Source organism: Thermobia domestica, chromosome 1 (genome assembly GCF_964235325.1).
Source record: "Thermobia domestica chromosome 1, izTheDome1.hap1.1, whole genome shotgun sequence".
Classification (NCBI taxonomy): Eukaryota; Metazoa; Arthropoda; class Insecta; order Zygentoma; family Lepismatidae; genus Thermobia; species Thermobia domestica.
Window position 1 is genome coordinate 220578981 of NC_137454.1, and position 23306 is coordinate 220602286.

Sequence of the window (23306 nt, forward strand, 5' to 3'; positions counted from 1 at the left end):
TGGTCCGTTAAAACCTTGCTTCGGGTTAACTATCTGACAGAGTATATATCAGGCACAGTATGTTGTAGAACGAACCACGGGTTAAAGTAACTGACAACTTCCTGATATCTAATTCTGACTGATAGTAATCAGAAAGAATATCAGGATATTGTAGGACTGGCCCTAATAGGGCGTTTACACTTAGTCGATTTAGTCGCACTACTAAATCGACTCGCTGCATTTGCCACTAAATCGAAGCAACTAAGCCGAATCAGATTGATGGATGTGTTCAATAATTTCAACCACAGAAAATAGAACGTCTTTTAATTCAGTTGCCAGTCGATTAGTCGCCTTCGATCAACAAGCGATTAAGTTGAAGTCCCGTTTACACGGTCGATTAAGTTGAAAGTGACGTCAATTCAACTGAATCGAACGCAAATCGACTAAGTGTAAACGCCCCATAAGTGATCATATGAGTTTGGACGCATACAAACAACTTATGTGGGGTATATGCCAAGAAAATAAGGGTACAGAATATTTTGTGATGTTTGAAGCAGAAAAGTAGTTTTTTTTTTTTTTTAAAAAAAATTTGATGAGCTACCTCAATCTGTATAATAATTGTTACTAACTGTTATATTTCTTTTGTGTTCGAAACCATTTTATTTGTGAACAAAAAAAAAAAAATGAAAAATGAAAAACGAAAAAGAAAAGGAAAGGAAAGAAACCAGAAGTAAAATCAATGTTGATTAATTTATACGTTTACCATTCCTGGCAACGCTGCATATATAGACATTCCGTTGTCAACATTATCCGGATTGTTTATAACAAATAAGCAACGAGTTCCGTTACGGAATTTCTGTTCGAAAGTATTTACGTATAGGTAATAAACGCAATTTTTAAATCTGAAAGTTATATGTTTTCGAGTGAGGGTTAGCCGCTAGCAAGATAATATCCTAATGGAAAGATTTTACGCAGCAAATGTATTGCTACTTAAGGTCGTTCCCGGATTAGAAAAGCAAAGTAATTTAGTAGACAATATGTTCGAAGACATCAATCATAATTTTCATTGAAATATCACCACGATAAGATAAATATCACGTTTTAGAAAACTTTGAATAAGAAACCTTTGTATAAAGTGAAAGGCATAAGCGTAATGTATGTGATCGTAGGTTGTGATTGAGATGCTAATGACGTGTGCGTATACCTTTTTTGTGTAAAGTATGTTAAATGGTCATTTACACAAAAATTTACAGATAGGATGTTTTCCTTATTTGACCAATTTACACGAATTTACAGATAAAATATTGGGGTTAACAATAGACGCTCCAGCTCTACATCGGTAACTAGGGCTGGTTTAGAAGGATGTAGTAGGTCTGTAATAGGGTAGGGAAAAGTAAAGTAGGATCAGGTTAGTTTAGGGTAAGGAAAGTTGAGACCCATTTTGTTAAAATTAATTGGTGTGATTTCTTGTGCCTGCGTAAGGATACAAGCTGGGTCAGGCATTGTAAAGTTTATTCACAATATTTTACACATTTGATGCATTAGCATATAAAAGTATCAACCGAAAGGAAAGCAACACTATAATAAGAATGCAGTGTTAAAAGATTAAAAAAAAAAAAAAAAAAGCAAGTGACGGATTAACAAATCAGTAAGTAGCCCTGTGTTTATGGCATAATGTGTAGCATATGTAAACAATGGATTTCTTTACTGCACCGAAGAAGTGGAACTCGGATTTGAAAGTTGTAACTGTGATAGATTTCATTTCTGTATACTTAAGCATTATCACAAGCGCAGGTAAGGTATAGTAAAAGGTTATTGTACTGGCCACCACAGATATTGTGTGAATAATGGAAATTGTGTGACAGTTCAATTGTTCTACAATAATTTAAATATATGTCTGCACTACACTTGCCCTTGAGGACCGGTGTACTTTTAGGACTTTTTTTTTTTTAATTATAATCGTAAACGATAGGTTGTTTACATACCGAGCTAACATTGTTACACACAAATGCATTCTTTTTTAATCGGATCGCGACGAAGTTACAGGGTATTTATAATTTCCCTTTTTCCTGTGTGGAACCTAGCGGCTTCATACAATCAATAGGTGAGCTGGCAAGAGATTCGGGGTTTATGCCGCAGATGGGGGCCCCGAAGTGCAAAATTTATGGAGAAATGAACAGAATCAGACGAAATGTCATCATTAGAGTAACAAAAAGATGATAAATGTCATCAGTGTAGGTTGTTTAATAAGGGAGGAAACCGATGCTAAATTGTGGACTATATGAGTTTGCGGATTGATGCGATATGCAGTGAACAATATGATAGAGTTTCAGACCCACTATGTTATTAACTAACGTAGAATGCGTAAGCTACTGTAATGGAAGGAAGTACATAAATGTAGAACGGAAGAGTTGAGTTCCATATGAGATAACTGTAGTGAAATGCAAAAAATTTTGGATGATATCCCATATTATGGGGACATTAATTTTTAAAATTTATGGAAGAACTTTTGTATTTGATTTTGCAGTAGAATTGTAAAAGTAATATAAAAATATCATGATGCTACACATCAAATGTACAATAAGGTAGAAGTCCAAAATGGAAGGTGTACTTTGTACTACATAGTACTCGATAACAAAGACATAATGAAAGGAAGAGCTATGTCAGGGCAGTGTGCAAAGTCAATGCAAGTGTCACAAAGCTTTATTCGCTATCTTCATTTATACGTATACTCACCGTCGCAGGCGCGCCGGTTCTCTACTGACGCACCCCTCGCTCTCGCTCGGGTTTCCATGCTGCACTTCTGCTCTGAATTGGTTATATAGCATTCGTGCTTTATAGTGGCCATCTAGCACAAGATGGTTTGTACTTAATGCACTATAGTTTTTAGGCCATACATCCACACTCTTTGTTTATACTCAGGCCTCATGAAGCCAATTTACACCTATCCATGGAGCTCCTCCTTTAAGAAACACCTTCTAATACAGTAAAAGTACATGCGATGCTGAAAGAAATTCATTTTTCATGAATGTAAGTATTCTCCCATTGAATGATTATCACGTTCTGTTACGTCGTATGCATATTGTAACTTTTAATGTCCTAGGAACATGTATTTGATGGGAAACTGCACCCCCAAATGCCCCTGAAACACGGAACAAGGAAGGATGATATCATTCACGTGAAATAAATCTTGAGTAAAGCTATAACCTCCATCGCAATGAGAAGGTAGGGATTCATTGTTTTAGTAATTTCTGAATAGTGCGTAGTTTGCAACACTTAACAGTTTGAAGGTACTAATTTTGCGCAGTAATAGTATGTAGATGCATATGGATCCAAAGGAAAGAGCAAAGGAAGTATGAAAATAAGAAATTAATTTGTGATTAAAAGTTCATAGTGAAGGCCTGAAATAAAACCGGTATAATTGTAGGTAAAGTATATTAAAATAACAGATAAGTAGTAATACAACGTTGAAAACAGGTTCATGTGGGTCTTATCCGGGGCCGCCATCTGCGGCATTTTAGCCGAGATTCGTCATAGACTTATAGGAAACCAGGCTTTTCTCAGAACCATGGAAACTTTTTTGAGTTGTCGAAAGATTTTTTTCTTGTAATCATCTCCTACTTGTAATGTTTATTCCCATTAGTGTCTTTAGCTTTACTCCCCCTTTCCCCGTAACAATATGCGAATATTTCAAAGTTCTATTTACGCTTTCACCTTCACGCCGTTATTTTTCTCGTAGAGTGAATTTTCCGTATCCTACTCGCACCTTTCTTTGACTACAAGAAAAATCAAGACATAAGTAAAATGTATATTGTATTTACAACTTCACACTTACGGCTCAGCCGTCACTGTAACGCAAATTTTATGTACCGGTACGTTGGTGAATGCAATCCAATTTAAAAATTGCCTTCGTAGATATAATTGATGTGTTCAGTTTAGTACCCATACCTCTATCTATTATATGCTCCCAGCACTCGTTGAGACAGAATAAATTTAGTGATTGTGAAATACATGAAATCACAAAAGTGCATGAAGTGTACTTGCTCAACAGATCTCTTTCAAATTTAAAGTGTTATTGACAAAAAGACTTTTCCCATTATATCTGTGTATGAAATAAATCTTGAATGAGTGACTTACTGATTAACACCCGAGCCAAACTGCTTAAGCCAAAAACTTAAAATTTTGACAGCCTTGGAATTTGTAACGTAAGGTACCACTAAGGAAGAATTTTCGAAATTTGACGAGGAATATGGGTGGCAATTATTATAGTATAATTCCCATTTCTCTGAAGAATAGAGACCTAAAATTTTGTGTGTGGACTTCACATTTAAAAACGTGTTTCTCCTTTTTATTTAAAAAAAAAAAAAAAAAAAAAAAAAATCCTCTGGAAAGGATGAAAAGGCTGGAATTACAATTGTTGTAATAAGATGGTCAATCTCAAAATTCATTAAGGTTAGAGAAAATGAAAGTAGGAAATTCGTGTTTAGAATAATTAAAGACGTTTTTCAATGTTTTTTATCTTCACACTTGTAGAGTAGGAGTTGCCATTTTACTTTTAGTTATAGCAACAGCCTTCGTACGATATGTGGTGTATCTCTTAGAACGGAAGAAAAAAGGGTTAAGTTCAATTGTTATAAGATGGACATATCTGGAAATCCTTTAAGATCAGAGACGTGGTAGGGATATGAGACGTGATAGATAAACTCCTTATTTAAAATTAATGGGCGTATGTCACAGTGTTCCCGTAAATTCCGCTTTTAACGAGAGAAGGAGGGGACAATTTTTTCCCCAATATATATGAAAATGACTTCGATATTTTCAGTGTCATCATCATAGGGAAACGGGCGAACCATTTGAAATGAACTTTAGAACACAGCATTTGAGCTGGTATGGGTTTTTATCATTTCACTTCATTGAAATGTGTATTTTAAGAGGAAAAAAGGTTTAAATTTTTCGCAAAGAATGATGCTATAAACGTAATCTTGTCGTTCGAAGAACGGGGACAAATTGTGAAATATGATGAGTGAGGCCGTAGGCTGGGCAAACATGGGGATCTGGAAGTAAAGTCCCTAGATAGTTGAAGGCTATTGTGGCCAATATAGTCATTAATAACTTTGAAACAGATTATCTTGGGAAATACTGGACTTTACTCTAAATTAAATATTTTCCTCTTGCTAATGATACACTTAAGACTCAAGAATAATTAAAAAGTATTTTTTTTTCTAATTAGAACAAATAAACGGTAAAACTAAATGTACGCTAAAAAATGGAAGAAAATAACACTATACATTTTTTAGACCTTACTTCATACATGCTTCATAACAATTTCAGGCTTTTATTTACTTATTTATTTTTAGAAAACCTACCTCCAGTAATTGCTATTTACATAAAAAAAGAAAAAATCGGGACGTCTATGGAAGATCAAGGCGAATATTTGGATAAGCATATTTATTAAAACATAAGGGAGAGCGATGACCTTACCGGGTGATTTAAATGAAAAGATAGAACACGCCATTGATTTAAGCCGTATTAATGATTATTTGAAGGGTGATAGCAAAAGGCGTTCAAATATTGTGGAGAGTTTGAATAAAGAAAAGTTTAAAAAACAGAATAAAAAATTGGAATATTGGACTTTCTTGCCGCTTTTACCTAGCTTGTCGTTTCGGCAACGGAAAATTATATTAAACACAATTTAAAAGTAAGCCCGAAACCATCTAGAAATTTGGAAAGGTCATTAAAGAAATATATGTTATTTCGTTGATGACACGCTCCTAAAATTTTCTCTCGTGGCAAGATACTTACATAGGATGACCCAAAGGAATATTAACACTAGGCTGAAGGAAATGTAAGAGAGAAATAAGGAAACGGTTTTCGGATATATCAACAGGAAACTAAGCTTAATGTTGAGGGCATCAAGGTTTTACACTGTGAAACGTCAACAATAGAAAGGAACTTTCTTGAAGCCTATACATTAGGACTAGGAAACCGGAACTTAAAAATAAAAAAGAAATCTGGACCCAAAATCAGATAATATCATTACACATTTGATCAACAAGAGTTAAATAGTATACACTTGTACATATTTCTTTATTCCTTGGAGTTTTTATTTTATTTATTTATTTTTGTTTTTCAAAATCTTACTATAAATATACAGTTTTGTAAGGTCAATATTAACACAGTTACACTACATCATAAATTTAGTATGCCATAGTATTGTTATTCCAAAATTTCTGTCTTCATGTCTTGTATAATTATATCAGGAGCGTGGGCCTTGAAAATCAGTGACGGTGCTGTAATTCACAGTCCACAAGCGAAGGACCGGGAGGTATGGAACATATCTGAGGTGTAGTAGAAGATCCAGGAGTAGTGCCTCGGAAAATTTTAAAAATTGACTCTCCAGAAAATTGATGTCTTTTTTTTTTTTTTTTTTGGTAATTTTGAACGAAAATGGAGGTTGTTTTTTTGTTTTATCATATTAATTACTGTATTAACGAATTTTAAAAGCAGAATATTTTTAACACATCAACTCCACTAGGAGCGGAGTAGGTAGCTTAGCGGTTAACGCATCGGTACGGTACACCGAAAATCCCGGGTTTGAGTCGCGGTCCAGTTGTGCACTTTCCACTCCTTGTCTATCATTGTGTATCTTTATCTTTGTTATTTGTGTGTGTGTGTGTGTATGTATGTATGTGTGTGTTTTATTTATTTGGTTTTCCTAACGCAGACTCAGATAAAGAATTGTACTGACGCAGAAATCCGTCTTAACTCATGCGTTATATATGTACAGGGTGTTTCGAAACAACACCGACGACCTTTGAGAGGTGACTCCTGACACCAAGACAAAAAGTATAGATTAACATGGGTGCATAAATGCTTCCTTTCGGAGTTATAGGCTGCCGAAAACATGAAAAAATGAACTTTAAAGGTCCATAGCTCCAAAACTATGGGACCTATCCTAGTCAGGTCAAGACTAGGAACTAGAAAGTGACCTATCAAAAAATCCATGTTTCAGAATCCTGTGGTACTTCCGCAACAATTTTTATAGAGCGAGTTGGTGAGTACTTCAAATTATATGCCCGTAGCCAAACTCCCCCTTTAAAAATAGTTGCGTGTGTGAATACCTTAGGATTCTGAAACATGGATATTTGGATAGAGCACATATTAGTTCCTAAGTGAAGTGTTCCAATGGTGGTGGAACATTGAAAGTTGAGTGAATAGAGTAGGTATAAAATGGAAGTGTGTTGGAAATAGGAGGATGAGAAATATGCAGAAGACTTATGTCGAAAAAGAGAGAAAGGATAGACCATGGTATTGGCTACGAAAGGAATGACAGAGTGAAAATAGCAAGAGGAGGATATAGGTTGAAATATACGAATCAACTAATACAATATGCAGGGAAGAAAAAGTACAAGAAAACTAAACCTTGAGTTGAGAATAGGAAGGAATGGAAAATTGCATCAAACCAATCAAGAGATTGTAGACACAAAACAGAGAAGATAGAGAGCTTGACTGGCGTCATTCTACTAGTACAGTGGATTTATCTCAATGGAACTTAAACACACTATTAATTAGTGTAACCGAAACATGTGACTCAGGACCCTTTCTGCAATCTATTCATGTACAATATCCTAGAAAATACCACTTTCATTGTGCTATATCAATTACATGTTTAAATTAAAGTGAAATATAGTGATGACAAAGAGATATCTGAAAATTTGTTAGTAAAAAATATTTGGTTCAAATAATTATGTGAAAACTAGAGAAAATTTAATTAAGGTGAAGTAGAACATTAATTATAATTTTTAAATATTACTCCTCATCGTAAAAGAGAGGGACGTTTTCAGTATAACTACGCAATCAGTAATCTTTACTTTCTGATTAATATTCTTATCATTTTATTTCGTTTCAGTTGTTAACCAGACTATGCTGCATCATTGCTTTCATCATGGATTGGCCGTTGCTATGGTACTCGCTGGAAGAAGCACCTTAGCTCGTGCTAATTTTGGCTACAAGAAATGCACTTTCAAGAAGTTTACTTGTGCTGCTACATATTTAATAAATAAACCAAACCTTAAACCTAGACAACAATTCTGCAGTCTTACCAATAGAACAGGGTCAGTAAAACTTTGAAGTTCTATCTTTACAGTAAATATCGCAGTAACGAAATGTTTGGAATTGCAATATTATTTTTAGATTCCTTTCCTTTTCCTTTTTAATGTATTTTAAAACATTGCATTTTAGAAGTTCCGGTATAAAGAAGGAAAGTTGTAATTTTGTATCATGCAAAAAACTAGAAGGGCCGGGGATATTGTAAGACGTACTTTACAACATCACAAGGTTAACAGTGTTGCTAACCTAACACAAAGTTATATTTTTTTCAAGTGCCACCATTACATATTTCAAATCTACATATCAAACGAAAACTTTAAAAATCACATTTGTTATTCAATGTTGCAAACTAAAAACGTTACAGTATCACAACATCCAAATTTTGGAAACTTCTACAGTTTTAATAATGCAAGTTCAATGGATGTGGCAATGCAGGTCTAAAGTACTTTAGTGTCTAATATTATGGTCATGATATGTTGGATGCGGAATGAATACCAATAAGGTTGCTAGGGATTGAAAATTTGACTTTTTTCAAAATCCTTTATTTCGAAAAGTTGGTTAGATAATTACCTCAATCAATCGCAGAGATGAATTTCGATAGATGTAAAGATTATAATACGTTTACAACAATTTGGTATTTCAAGTCGTTCTGGAGATACGATAAACACTATTTAAGCTTACAGCACTGCTCAAAATCATGTAATTCCGGGAACTTGCAACCAAACCTATCCAAAACTATTGTTGGAATGTTACAGAAGCAAAGGAAAGCAACAATCATTTTTAAAAGTTCCCACAAATACGCCATTTTTCAGCACTATAGCAATTTTTATTATTTTTGAGAATATCTCTGAAATGGTTTGAGATAACAAATTGTTGTAAACGGTATTATAATCTTTATGCCTATTCAAAACCATCTACGTAATTCGATGTGATACTTATTTATCATCTGAGCACTTTTTCGAAATAAATCTTTTTGAAGAAAGTCAGTTTTTTTTTTTTTTTTTATTCTTTGTAACTCTGTTCTCAATTGTTTGAAATACGTCACATTATAACCGTAGTATTCGGAACTAAAGTATTTTTAAAGCTCCTTCATGGCTAGGCGCTTAGCGTACGCGCCTTTGGCGTGGGATTTCTGGGTTCGATTCCCCGCTGGAGCTCATGTGGTTAGGATTCCACGTTAATCGGTAGGTCCACGTCTAATATAGCATCTTGGGGACCGCGGTGGCTCAGTGGTAGAGAGTTCACCTCTGGTGCTTGGGGTCCCGGGTTCGATCCCAGCCCCCGTCGTGTGTACTTTGTGGTGGACAAACACCGTGTGCGTGGGTTTTCTTGGGGTTCTCCCGTTTCCTCCCACTTTCTTCATTCCACCATTTCATTCATTACTCATCATCACCGTCCCCTTTAGCCTAACCGGCATAATCGTGGGACGCGTAAAATTCAAAGATTTCATTTCATTTCTAATATAGCCTCGCTGCTGAAAAGGACGTTAAACTCAACCACAGCAATATCTAAAGTACTTTGAGTAAGCATTTCCCCATCCGTCTCATTTGCGTTATTACTGTTGTAGAAGACTCCAAAATTTGGTCATTTTTCTTTGTTTGTTATATTATAGCGTCCTTAGTATTACATAACTGCATAACATATAGTACATGCTATTGTAAGTTTTCTTTTAATGTAAATTTGAAATATATATAATAACCTGAGGTAGTGTCTTTGAAGAAATACAACTTTATATTAGGTTTGGAACATTGTTAATCTGGTTGTATTGCAAAATATGTCCAATAATGTCTTTCTGTCGATACTTAGATGTTATGAAATTTCAGCATTTTGTATCTGTTTGTTTAAAAGTTAGAAGATGTATCAAGATAAACGGTCCACACTATAACTGTATATGAAGTGTGTTCGAAAAATATTGAATTTTTGGTTGGCAAAAATACATTTATTGATTTGAAAATCCGAAACACTAAGCAGTCTCCTTGGTAATGCACACACTTCTTCCAGCGCTCCCGCCATTGTTAGAAATACTTCTGGCGCGCAGTTTTTTGGAATGATGAGCAGCCGTGCATTGCATTCCGCATGATGCCTTCTCTTGACTCAAATCCAGTCCCTTTTAGTGGAATTTTCAGCTTGGGAAGTCACACTGAGCCATGTAGGGTGAGTAGGGAGCCTTACGACACACAGGAATGTTGTGTTTGGTGATGAAAGCCTGAATCAAATTTCGCGGACACACTTCTCATGCCCAAATTCTCGTTCAAAATTGAATGTACCGATCCGATTGAATGGTTTCCGCTTGGGTATCGCCAAGCTTTTGACAAAAATTTGATGCAATATTGCTGTTTAAATTTTTCTGTCATTTGACCAAAGAACTGAAATCTGACGACCGTTCACTACATGTCTTTACTCGTTGGCCGACTGCAAGCGACTGACGCTTTCTGCGGGCGGGAAAAAAAAAATTCATGACTGCGCATGAGTGTTCCCTCTACATCTACACTGCGCGCTTCATTGGTTTATGCGGGAAAAAAATAAGGTTCGATACTTTTTGAACACACCTCGTATGTGGGTATAACGAATCTTCCTGACACGATAACGTTCGCAGCTTTGATCGTATCAAGATGACACATGAAATATGCATTTGTTTAATAGGTTACTTGATTTCATTTGTTAGTAAGCTGCATCCACCATCTTGATTCAAGATGGCGGTCGTTTAAAAATATGAAAGATCCGTAACTTTCTTAATACGGGTGTTAAAGGAAAAATGAAAAGTGTTTCTTTATCCTCATAAGGATTTCTACAACTCTTGTTTCGATCAATTTTTTCGATGTCTCATCTTGTTTCAAAATGGCAGCCGTTTTAAATTGTAATAATTTTGCTTATTATTGATCGTAGAGGAAAAAACGAGAAAGGGTTTTAAGAAAAAATGAAAAATGAAATCTTTGAGTTGGTTATGCCGGTTAGGCTAAAGGAGATGGTGATGATGAGTAATGAATGAAATGGTGGAATGAAGAAAGTGGGAGGAAACGGGAGAATCCCGAGAAAACCCACGCACACGGTGTTTGTCCACCACAAAGTTCACTTGGCTGGGACTGAGATCAAGGATTTTAAGAGAAAGTAGAAATGGTGCCAAAAGAAACTAGTCTTTTATTATAAAATTTTAATTTCAATTGTCAAGGGTTTGTTCTAATTATGTACTTATTCATTTTAACGTAATATATCCCTTAAAAATTGTTTATCACTTACTTTTATTTATAGCAAACAGTTGTACAATCCGCGGCAAAAAACCTGCAACATGAGGATGTAAGTTTATTGTGAAACTACGCCTAACAGCACAGGGAATGAACATAACGTCTAAGTGGAACGAATCACGCCAAGATAAACCTCAGCCTCCTCCCGTGCACACTTAGTTTGGAGCAAAAGACTTCGTCATTTCACAATAAACTTATATGCTCATGTTGCAGGTTTTTTGCCGCGGATTGTACAATTCTTAAATGTTGAGCAACTACACTTATACTGTTACACTTACACGCTTCCATTTTTTTAATGCACCTTTCATACTCTTTTGTCTGTAAATTCATGTTAAGGTTGGTTTAAAGGGACAAGTTTAGCCGATAGATGTCACTACAGTCTTCCTATCTCTCCCATGTATTTTTTTTTACCTTTTATGAAAATTTACAATTTCTTTTATAAATTTCAACCTAGAGACTTCAAATTTTTAGATAAGGAACTTCATAACCTATTAAAGGGAACAAATTGTGCCGATTTTTTATTTAGAATTTTCTTCATTGTTGAAATGGCTTGATTGTTGAAATGGATATCCAAATCTTTAACAATGAAGCTGTTTCAACAATGAAGAAAATTCTAAATAAAAAAATCGGCACGGTTTGTTCCCTTTAATAGATTATGAAGTTCCTTCTCTAAAAATTTGAAGTCTCTAGGTTGAAACTTATAAAAGAAATTGTAAATTTTCATAAAAGGTAAAAAATACATGGGAGAGATAGGAAGACTGTAGTGACATCTATCGGCAAAACTTGTCCCTTTACACTAACCTTAAAGTAATGTAGAGCCTGCAGTGGATTTAACGACAGGTGAGTTCTTGAGATGATTTAACAGTGTCATACTTGAATTTAACTTAAATTTTATACTTTTGTTTGAGTGAAGTAAGTGTCTTTGATATCATTTAGGGCAAGCTTGAAGTATATATTTTATCTGTTGTGTAGTTTTGTTTCATTTTGATTTATCTGTTAAGTATTACAATATAGTTTCAATTTGCTTTATATATATATTTTTCAGTTCACTTGATCCAGTCGAATTTAATCAAGTGTGTGAAAGCACTTTAGACTCCCTTTCAGAATATCTGGAAGAATTAATCGAAGCGGCTGTACATTTAGAAGATACAGATGTCTCTTACGGTGTACGTAACAATTTTTTTTAATCTATTTATTTCATACGTTTTATTTTGTGTTATTTTCTTATGCAAGCCTGTTTCAAGTTTCGAAGACGATTGAGATACATATAAAGAGTAGTTCTAAGGTCTTTTAGACAATAAAATCCTTTATTTCCCTTTATCTTGGTATCAAACCTTGGAATCAAACTGTATCGTACATCTGTATAGTTTTTGCAAGTGAAATAAATACGAAGTATATAAAAGCATACAAATAAAAGCGGGTTTTACTTTAGTATTGAAGTGAAAAATAAAATATTTTTCTGAAATGTGAAAGGATTTTCGTTAAGTTGATAGTTTGATTGCAGCAACTTTAAATAAATCATAATTTCAATACCTAATTTTGTATCTTAAAAATAAGGTTAAAAAGAAGTCTGAAAGAAATATTATAATATGAAGTGGTAATAATGGAGTAAATTAATTGATTTATTAGGATAGAGAAGAGAGGATTTGATGGCTTCGTTAGTTAGAGTACTGTTGAAATAATATATTTCCTTATATACTAGTAATACTAGTCGTATTTAATTTCTTGTGCTTGAACACAATCGCGGTTCTTCATTGATGAAAAGAAAGTTAAAAGGATGAATGAGAAAGAACTACATATTACGAAAGTGGTCAAAAATGTGTCTAAACATTACTTTTTTTTTTTTTTTTTTTTTTAATAGCGGCCTGCAGCGAATTGACAAAGTCTTAAATGGAATCAAACAAGTCACTACAGTTACCAGTCATCGATGATAATATCTTTCTTTTTGTCATCGACAAACTCACTGTTAGTTCCTTTTCATATAATTATTCTAAATAAAGAATTAACTGAAGTTACTTTTGCTTTAATGAACCACCTCTTTAATTTGTTCTTTAAGTCGCTATCTACTTTCTGCAGTATTTTAGCATTATTAGTATTATATAAAAATTCTTTTAGATGAAACGAAGATCAGGCACTCATTTTTTAAATCTTTGGAAAATTCAAGATTGCTAATAAATTCCAACTGACCAAAGCAGTTTATATATGATCTTAAAATATATAAACTGCTTTGGTCAATTGGAGTTTTATTAGCAATTTTAAATCTTGTTATCACAGTTCTTTAGTATTACCGACATGCCTTAAATGTATTAACTGGAAGGGATCGCATATTACAATCAGTTACAAATGTCAGCCGTTAGTCAGCTAAGATCCTATCCACAACCTACCCTGCTGTAAACTGGAAATGCCTTTCCATTGTAGATCTCGTAAATAATAGTACACATAGAGTTGATAAACATGTTTGGCAAGCACACTGAACTTTTGGTCAAGTGTTGTCGTAGAATTGACAACTATATTTTATAAGAAGATTGTCAGGTAACAAGAAGCGAAATAGGTTGTGTGGATTTTTGTGCTAAAATAATCCCCCAACCGTATCTTTGGCTAGGAGAACAAGCCTGCAGAAAGAGATACGTTAGAAGCAAGGGATTGAGAGGTCTGTAGAAAGGGGGAGTTTGGCAACTAAATAAAACAATAGAATAATCATAACGTGGATGTACTAGCTACTCAAGACCAATACGACCAATTCAGTTTATTAATTTATAGAAAACAAATTCTGCAGTAAGGTTTGCAGAAAGATTAGTTAGCTATACAGGGTATACATTCCTCATCATATCTCTTGTGGGTGAGGTCGAAAGTTTGAACGAACTTCTTCCGATGTACGTATATGCAACCTTTGTTCTGATAAGGTGGTAAGATGATATTCCTTATTTATTTAAATTTGGTAAAAATAAAGGTTATCGTAAGGGGACAGTAACATGGTTAAATAGTTTTAGTAATACAGTGTATGTCAAAAAATTATAGTAGTATTAATAAAACATGTTGAATAAGTGTTAGCAACTTTCCAAACTTCACTCAGATTGAAACTTAATTTTTACAAGTATGACTTAAATGTAGCATTAAAGTGAGTAGAACAACTGGAAAACATTTTATGAAATGTAAAAGCTATTTCGTTGATCCATTACAAAGCAGCGGATAATAGTTGATTGAGTCGGAGTTTAGCGTCTCATTCAGCACTGAGATTATGTGACACGTAAACAACGTGGAATTCGAACCACATGGGCTCTCACCGAGAGTCGAATCCCAATCTCCCGCGTCGAAGTACAAAGCAGTGGAGTTCATGAGATTGTCTGATCCTGTGATAATTCTTATATCGAAAAGACTAAAAGAATTCGGTTAGAAGATTGAAAGATATTTTACGAGTTGTTTTAAGCAAATAACTGACCTCAGGTTTATCTCAAGGAATTTTCATGTACCATTATGTTAAAATATTGAGGAAACGAATTGTGAATTTAAAGTGACAAATTAAGGAAGCATGACTTTCATGTTCATTAGAACAAAGTAACCTCAATAAAGCTTTGTATCACAATTGCGTAAAAGACCGGACAGGACGTTTGGGCGCTAAGCCGTATATCTAAATAGGTTAATCTACTTAAATGAGTTATAATGTATTTCATAATTTGAACTTGAATGTTTATGCACTAAAGGCCTTGAAAATAGGCACTAATATCAGAAAAACTCTGTCTTAAAAAATAACTGCACAACCTAAAATTTTAAAAATTCAGAAAGGTGAAATTTGGTCCCAATTTTCTTTAAAAACCCATCTTCAAAACAAAATTTTTGTTCAGTAAACGGTAAACAGTCATTGAAAGTCTCAGTTGCATTGAATGCTTGGTTTAATTCTAGTAAGTTTTCGTATAATGCAGAAAGAGAAAAATATGGATCTAATTATTTTGCTTCTAGATAGGTACGAGGGCAAGTCAAAAATTATCTACCCTTTTGTCATTACTTTTCTTACATTGCGCACATTGTCTTCTGTTCACGCATATTTTATTGTTATACTGTTGTTGTAATGCTGTGAAAGTGTGATCTTAATTCCTTCATTTTTCTTCCTTCTGTTGCAGATGTATCATGGCTGTTCCATTAGAAGTTTGCATCAAAGAGGAACAACGAGCAGTGATCCGATTCCTCTGGTCGGAGGGTGTCAAAGGGTCAGATATTCATCGCAGACTATCATCACAATATGGGAGAAGTGCACTATCACGTAAAACTGTATTTCTGTGGCTCGAGAAGTTTAAAAGTGGTCGAACAAGTGTAACGCTTGAAGAGGGACCAGGTTGGCCATCAACCTCTACTACAGATGACAACATTCAGCAAGCTAGAGAGATGGTTCTGGCGAATGGGCGAATCACTATCGATGAGGTAGCAGCTGCTTTGAACATCAGTCATGGCTCCATCAAGTCATCCACGACGAGCTCGATTTTCATAAAATCTGTGCACGGTGGTTACCAAGAAAGCTTACTGCAGTACACAAGTTCACTCGTGTTAGGATCTGTCAACGCTTACTCACTCGCTTCAACAAAGAAAGTGATGCATTTTTAAGCAGAATAGTCACCGGCGATGAAACATGGGTTCATCACTATGAGCCAGAATCAAAGCGCTAGAGTATGCAGTGTTTCTACTGCATACCTACCCTGGATCTCCGACGAAGAAAAAAAAATCAAGACTGAGCCATCCACAGGAAAGGTTATGTTAGCTGTGTTTTGGGTCTCACAGGGGAAAATAATGGCAGAGTTCATGTAAAAGGGAAAGACGATCAACAGTGCGAGTTACAGTGAAATGTTGGAAAAGAATCTGAAACCGGCAATTCGCAACAAACGCCGAGGTTTGTTGTCGAAGGAAGTTTTGTTGTTACATGACAATGCACGGCCACACACGACTCATCACACTATTGAAACTATCAACAAGCTGAAATTTGAGTTATTGGAACAGCCTCCCTACAGCCATACCTAGCTCCATCTGACTTTCACTTGTTTGGGCCACTCAAAGATGCTTTGCATGGTCACCGATTTGCCTCAGATTTATACGTGCAAAATGCGGTGCAAAAGTGGCTTCACGACCAACCGAAAACCTTTATTTGGAAGGAATACCTAAGCTTGTTGGCCGTTGGGCCAAGTGCATTGATAAGGAGGGAGATTACGTAGGAAAATGATGTGCATAGTATAACCCTAGCTTCATGTAAATAAACTGTAGAATGAAAAATGTAGATAATTTTTGACTTGCTCTCGTATATCCTAATTTCAGGAAAATCGGAGACCGTGATCTGCAGAATTTGTTTTCAGCATGAATCTATATTGAGGTAAAATAAAATTTCCTGTAGACATGCTATGACATCCCAAATTTCTGTGAAGTTACCTTTATAATATCTCTAATGTAAAGGAATAGACATTTTGGATATTCATAACTTCAGCTATTTTATAACATTGTATTACTACTATGTATTTGCAACAGAGATAATTGGAAACGAAACAACAGTAAAACAAGAAGTAAACTGTGAAATCTAATACCTCGCATGCATATTGAATAATTTATTGTATCTTATGTTACATTTACTATGACATTATCATTCCATGACGGAATTATGGACCAAACCAAGCATTATTGTACAATGTCAACAGTTTCAAAATTCTGTACTATACGGCGAATTCTTTCATCTACTATTTTTTTTCTTTTCTTGGGCGAGTCATCTTCTTGAAGTATTGCCTGGTACAGTAAGTCCTGCTTCTTTGTCCTTCGAAATACATCAATAAAGCGCCAAATCGACCAATATCGTTCCTTTACGTTAGATATATTATAAAGGACCGAAGTTTATTTTGGGGTGTCATAGGCTGCCTACAGTAAATTTTATTTGACCCATTCTTCCTATGGGGGTGCGGTGGCTCAGTGGTAGAGCGTTCACCTCCGGTGCTTGGGGTCCCTGGTTCGATCCCAGCTCGCGCCGTGTGGACTTTGTGGTGGACAAACACCGTGCTCGTGGGTTTTCTCGGGGTTCTCCCGTTTCCTCCCACTTTCTTCATTCCACCATTTCACTCATTTCTCATTATCACCGTCTCCTTTAGCCTAACCGGCATAACCGTGGGACGTTAAACTTAAAGATTTCATTTCATTTCCATTCTTACTATTTACATGTATAGTGCCTATTTTTATGAAATATGAAATAACTCTCTATTAGTACTATAGAATCTCAACTATCCGTCCTAATGAGCATATCGAATAACAAACATGCATTCAATAAATACTCACTTCCTGATTCACTCATACATAGAATTAAAATCACCATTTTTATTCCAAAACCAGATCTTATTCATTGTTTCAGACCTCTCGGTACAGGCCAATGCTTAATAAGCATTTCTAATGTTTTGTACCATGCGTTTGAATAATGTATTATAGAAAAAGAAAGTGCAAAATGAACATACGTACAGTATTACACATTTTAAGTCACATTAAAGTAACTGAAGATTCATGAGAAACGAACTTTAAAAAAATACATGCCCTTATTACGTATGTCTTATTTTATTAAAAAGAAATATTCTTTTAAAACTAAGCCGCGGAGACCGGATACTCGCGATCCGGATGGTCGAGAGTCTGCTGCAGTTCCTTCCCATTTCTTTTCAACTGGCAGAGACAAGTTGTACATAATGTGCAGAAGTTTTGCTGTGTTCACGATTATATTTTTAGCTTTTGCAAAATTATTGATAAAAGTTTTTCGAAATTTCCAATGCCTATTTTCATATTTTAGTGCCTAAACATCCGGATTCCAGATATGAAATACAGTATAATACATGGTGGCCCAAAAATGGGTATACAGTATCGTACTAATGAGCTCACTGTATTTCATATCATCTCTTATTGTTATCCACCAGGTAGACCTAGTTTCTTTATTATTTGTTCTTAATGTCTTTTTACTTATACCTTAAGCTCGGAACAGCAGAAGCAAATAAACCCATAATCTAGAACGTTATACTTGATCAATGCAGGGGTGTATATCTACTTTTGGGCCACCTTGTATATGTTGGTAGGTATTTGCATAAAAGGTTTGCGTCCAAACGTCTCGCGCCCAAATATTATGGACCTTAAAAGACGGGATAAAGCAATAAGTTTGTCAGTGAAGAGAAGAAGAAGGTTAAGATTGATGACTGGTAACTGTAGTCTCTGTTTTAAATTCAGTTAGAATTTCTGTTCACTGGCGGCAGCCCACTATTTTGGAAGCCTTATGTATATGTAGAGGGTGATTCATCTAAAACATGCACCGCAAATAGATCGAAATGGAAGGTACACTTGATCCGTTATTTTCATAGACATTAAGTATATAGAAGGGTTAATGTGTGTAGTTCATTAAGAAAAAATCGAATGAAATTTTGAATAATAATAATAATAATAATAATAATAATAATAAAGGAGCAATGCTTTGGAATACCATGAAAAGGAAAGTACAACTGGTGAGACTGTCAATGGTGTTTATTGCACGCGACTAGTCCAAATACATCAAGAAATACCGTCGAAAGAAATCAAGGACGGGTGTTAATGCTCCATTCAACAATAAAGTACGAGACAAGCACTATGGGTCAAACGATTCCCAACATTCACAGATTATGTTCAAAATGATGTCCATTAGCTGCACGACAGGCTTCCAGTCAAGCATGTAGAGATTGCTGTACATATTGTAACATTTCAGTCGGAATGGTAGAACAGATTACAGTAATACAGCATTACAAATCGTCGAGGCTCGTTAATTTGTACACGGCGTCCTGTGCCATTCCTGGGAACTGGCTTACCGATTGGCAGACCCTCTTCCAATTTAGCAATGAGGAAACATTTCGTTTAGACAGTCATGGTGAGTCGTGCACTGTGAACTGGGCAGCCATCATGTTGAGATCACGTATTCCTTCTAGTCTCCTGTGGAATGTTTGCTGACATCAGTGGAACAGTATTCCTTAGTGAGTCGAGATACTTTCGAGAATCTAGTACGCGTTCGATGAAAATTGCTCTATGATGTGCTAGCCTACTATTCCACACCACATAATTACACTCCATGGATGATGATATTCCACTTGACGCAGCACATAGGGATGTCGATACACCAATAATACATATTTCGGAGATTTATCTGTTCATATTTGTAAATGTTGCTTCATCAGAAAACAAAGACAAATCAAATTCATTCTGGCCTAATGTCCATTCACAAAATTGACGAATATGATCGATTCTCGATATCTATCAATGTACTTGAAGTAGACGCATGCAATAAACATCATTGACATTTTCATCTCGTGTACTTTCCATTTCAGTGACATTTTTCCAATTAGAAAAATTAGATTAATATTTTGTCTGTTCGTTTTTTTACCTTTATTTATTCTAATAGGTCATAAATATAAGCTGTTCTATACACTTATTTCTAAGAAAACAGCGCGTCGATTATATATTCCATTTTCGACCTATTCGCGGCAATTTGTAGGTATATTGCATGATGTTATCTGACAACTTTCGTAACACATGTTTCTTTATCTTTTTCAATTCTTTATTGTAGCCTTTTTTGTTAGCAACATTATTTTATGAAGACTTTGAAATATAAATAATTAAATAGAAATTTGAAACGGTGAGTACAAGAAGAATTCTTTACGTGATGTTTAATTCCTACATAATTTTATGAAGATATGCTGTTTTGAAATCCCATATTGTGAAATAGACACGAATTTCGAAGCTTTCTTTGTTATCCATTAAGTATTTAAAGTATTTTCTACAATGGGATCCTGTCATTATGGCATGGCATGTCCTCAGGTTGCGGGTCGAAAAGGAAGGCCCCTACATATAAGAGGTTACCTGCGAACATATTGAATAAAGCAGTTGTTCTCCAACTTGAGGTTTGGCGTAAGGCTAACAACCTCATCCTGTGAAAAAAAAGGCACTAGTTCAGAAATATTCACAGAACCAGGATTGATAACTTGGAACGACCTCAAGAAAGTAAAATGGATATGAAATTTGGAACATGGAATATAGGAAATCTTAGAGGACAGGCACGCTAAAATCCGTAACGAGTGAGTTAGAGAAATGGACCTAGTAGGAGTTCTGGAAGTTACATGAGAAGGAAAGGGAGCAGTGAAATCCAAACATTTTACCTTCTTTTACAGGGAAGAAAATAAAAATCACCAACTAGGAACAGAGTTTTTCGTTTACTGTAGAATAATATAAGCAGTTAAACGGGTTGAATTTGTTAATGATAAGACTTCCTTTTATTACACTTAAGGGTCAGTGGTGTGATGATATTGTTCTAAATATACATATCCGACAGAAGATAAGGATGACGATATAAAAGACAGTTTTTACGAAGAAGTAGAATGGGTATTTGACCAACTCCTGCGATACCGTATGAAAATTCTATTAGGGGAATTTATATATGTATAAAATTAGAGAATTACCAGGCGAGAGGGCAATACCAAATTGAAGTGTCGAATAGATTCTCGGTTTTATAAGGTTCTGAGTACACTAGTTGAGGACACTTGGGTTGAAATTAGGAATAACATTAAAATTTCAGAATAAAAGAGGGCACGCAGAAATGCATATTAACAAACCATGGTTTGACCAGGAATGCAATAAACTACCAGAGAAGAGAAAACAGGCAAAATTGCGTTGACTACAAAATCCGAACGATATAACTACTCAAAATTTCGTTAATACCAGGCGGGAAACTTCCAAAACTTTTAAAACAAAGAAAAATGATGTTTTGAAAACTAAAATTAATGATAATAGTAAAAACAAAAACATTCGGCACATTTATAAGAGTATCAAGGAATTTAAGGAAGGCTATCAACCTCACAGTATATATTAAAGAAAGCCGACAGAACAATTCTTACACAAAAAACATAAGAGCCTAGCTGAACAGAAGTAGAAGTTGCCATAAAGAAATTAAAGAAACACAAATCTCCGGGTGTAGATGAAATTCCGGCTGAGTTAATTTTAGCTGGAGGGGAAAAATTGTGGAACAAGATACACAAACTTATTTTCCTTATCTGGAACAAGGAACAATTGCCACAAGAGTGGAAAAAATAAATCGTTGTTCCAGTTCACAAGAAAAGCGATAAAACTGTAATAATTATCGAGGCATCTCTCTTGTGTCAGCATCCTATAAAATCATCTGAAACATTTTATTAGCAAGTTGACTCCATACGCAGATGAAATTATTTGAGGTTATCAGTGCGGATTAAGTGAAATCAATCAAATATCGATCAGATATTTACCATTCGACTCTCTTTGCGACGACGACAAATACTCGAAAAGAAATGGGAATACAGTACCCCGGTACAACAATTATTTTATGGATTTTAGAAAGGCCTCCGACTCGGTTAGGAGGGAAACATTGTACGACATTCTTACAGAATATGAAATATCGAAAAAGTTGGTTAGATTAATTAAAATGTGTTTAAATAAATCCTGAAGTAAAGTCCGAGTAGGAAAATTCCTGTCCACAAATTTTCACGTCGAAAATGGTTTGAAACAAGGAGATACGTTGTAGCTGCTGTTATTATTATTATTATTATTATTATTATTATTATTATTATTATTATTATTAAACTTTTTTCTCGAATATGCTATAAGAAAAAGCAGATAGCAACCAGGGTCCAGTGCCGAATGGTATTCACGAGGTTATGACTATGCTGTTGATATAAATCTGATAGGGCATGATAGGATAACACTAGAAAGAAATGCAGAGATCTTATTAACGCTTGCAGGGACATGGGTTTAGAAGTAAACGTAGAGAAAACTATCTACATGAAAGTTCGCCGGGATCATAATATTGCAAATTATGGATACGTCAAAATATCAACTAATACTTTCCACAGAGTGGATACCTTCACGTATCTAGGTTCAATATTAGCAGACCAAAACCGTATTCATGAAGAAATTAAATGTCGACTGAAAGTAGAGAATTCGTGTTATTAGTCAGTTCAAAATCTTTCAGCGTCACGAATTCTGTCGAGGAATGTAAAGCTTTAAAATATAAAATATATAAAACGATAATTATGCCTGTTGTGCTCTATAGTTGCGAAATATGGTCGCTTACTCTGAGGGAAGAACGCAGAGTGAAAATACTATAGAGAATAAAATCCTCAAACGAATATTCGAACCCAAGATGAACGGAAATGTTTAATGGCGGAAACTTCATAAGGAGGAACTGCATATAATTTATTCTGTTTACCTAACATTGTCAGGGTCATCAAGTCTAGGAGGCTCAGGTAGGCAGGTCATGTAATCAGAATGGAAGAAAGTAGGAACACTTTCAAAGTTTTAACTGGAAATCGAAAAATGACCATTAGGAAGACTTAGGCGCAGATGGGAGGACAATATTAAGATGGATCTCGCAGGAATAGAAATACAAAGTAGAAACTGGATCCAATTGGGTTAGGATAGAAGTCAATGGAGAGCTTTTATGAACGCGGTATTGAACCTCAGGGTTCCATAGACCATAGAGTTAGTTATTTTTCCCTATGACATCTTTTAATATCAATTGCCTACAACTTGTTACCTGTGATCATAATGTTCTTTATTTATATCTTACAGGATGGAGTTTTGACTGTAAATTTTGGCAGTAAACATGGTACATACGTCATAAATAGACAGACACCAAATCAACAGATCTGGTTGTCTTCCCCAACTAGTGGACCTAAAAGATATGACTTTGTGAACGGACGGTGGGTTTATCGACATGATGGTGTATCTCTCCATGAACTTTTAAATAAGGAAGTTAAGGAAATTTTAAATAAACCAGTAGACTTTTCAAAATGTGCTTATAGTGGCATTAGCGAGGAGTGATCTAACCTGTTTTAGTTAACCATTAAGTGGGAACAGCATACGTAAATGAAAGGGAATATCGTGACATGTAGTGCCATGTAATGGGGGATTAAGAATCACAAAGTGTCTTATCAT

The 23306-nt window shown here is 35.0% G+C and overlaps 1 protein-coding gene across 3 annotated transcripts; it reads left to right on the forward strand.

The window, feature by feature from the left end:
- Positions 1-723: 723 nt before the first annotated feature.
- On the forward strand, positions 724-23192 carry fh (frataxin). 3 transcript variants are annotated; one of them, XM_081770354.1, is made up of 4 exons: positions 724-859; positions 7889-8093; positions 12376-12496; positions 22941-23192. In XM_081770354.1, the coding sequence occupies exons 2-4, from the start codon at positions 7903-7905 to the stop codon at positions 23190-23192; spliced, it is 564 nt and encodes a 187-aa protein (XP_081626480.1). In that variant the 5' UTR covers positions 724-859; positions 7889-7902. The 3 variants fall into 3 exon arrangements, with proteins under 3 accessions (XP_081626480.1, XP_081626470.1, XP_081626475.1); XM_081770344.1 differs by lacking the exon at positions 724-859 and adding an exon at positions 865-999; XM_081770349.1 differs by lacking the exon at positions 724-859 and adding an exon at positions 1152-1173.
- Positions 23193-23306: the final 114 nt, after the last annotated feature.

What these genes read in the sequence shown, in the direction of transcription:
- fh (XM_081770344.1), top strand. Translation starts at nt 936, where the DNA reads ATGGAAAGATTTTACGCAGCAAATGTATTGCTACTTAAGGTCGTTCCC. An exon ending in TCCCGGATTAGAAAAGCAAA is followed by an intron (nt 1,000 to 7,888) that starts GTAATTTAGTAG and finishes ATTTCGTTTCAG; the next exon opens with TTGTTAACCAGACTATGCTG. An exon ending in AGTCTTACCAATAGAACAGG is followed by an intron (nt 8,094 to 12,375) that starts GTCAGTAAAACT and finishes TATATTTTTCAG; the next exon opens with TTCACTTGATCCAGTCGAAT.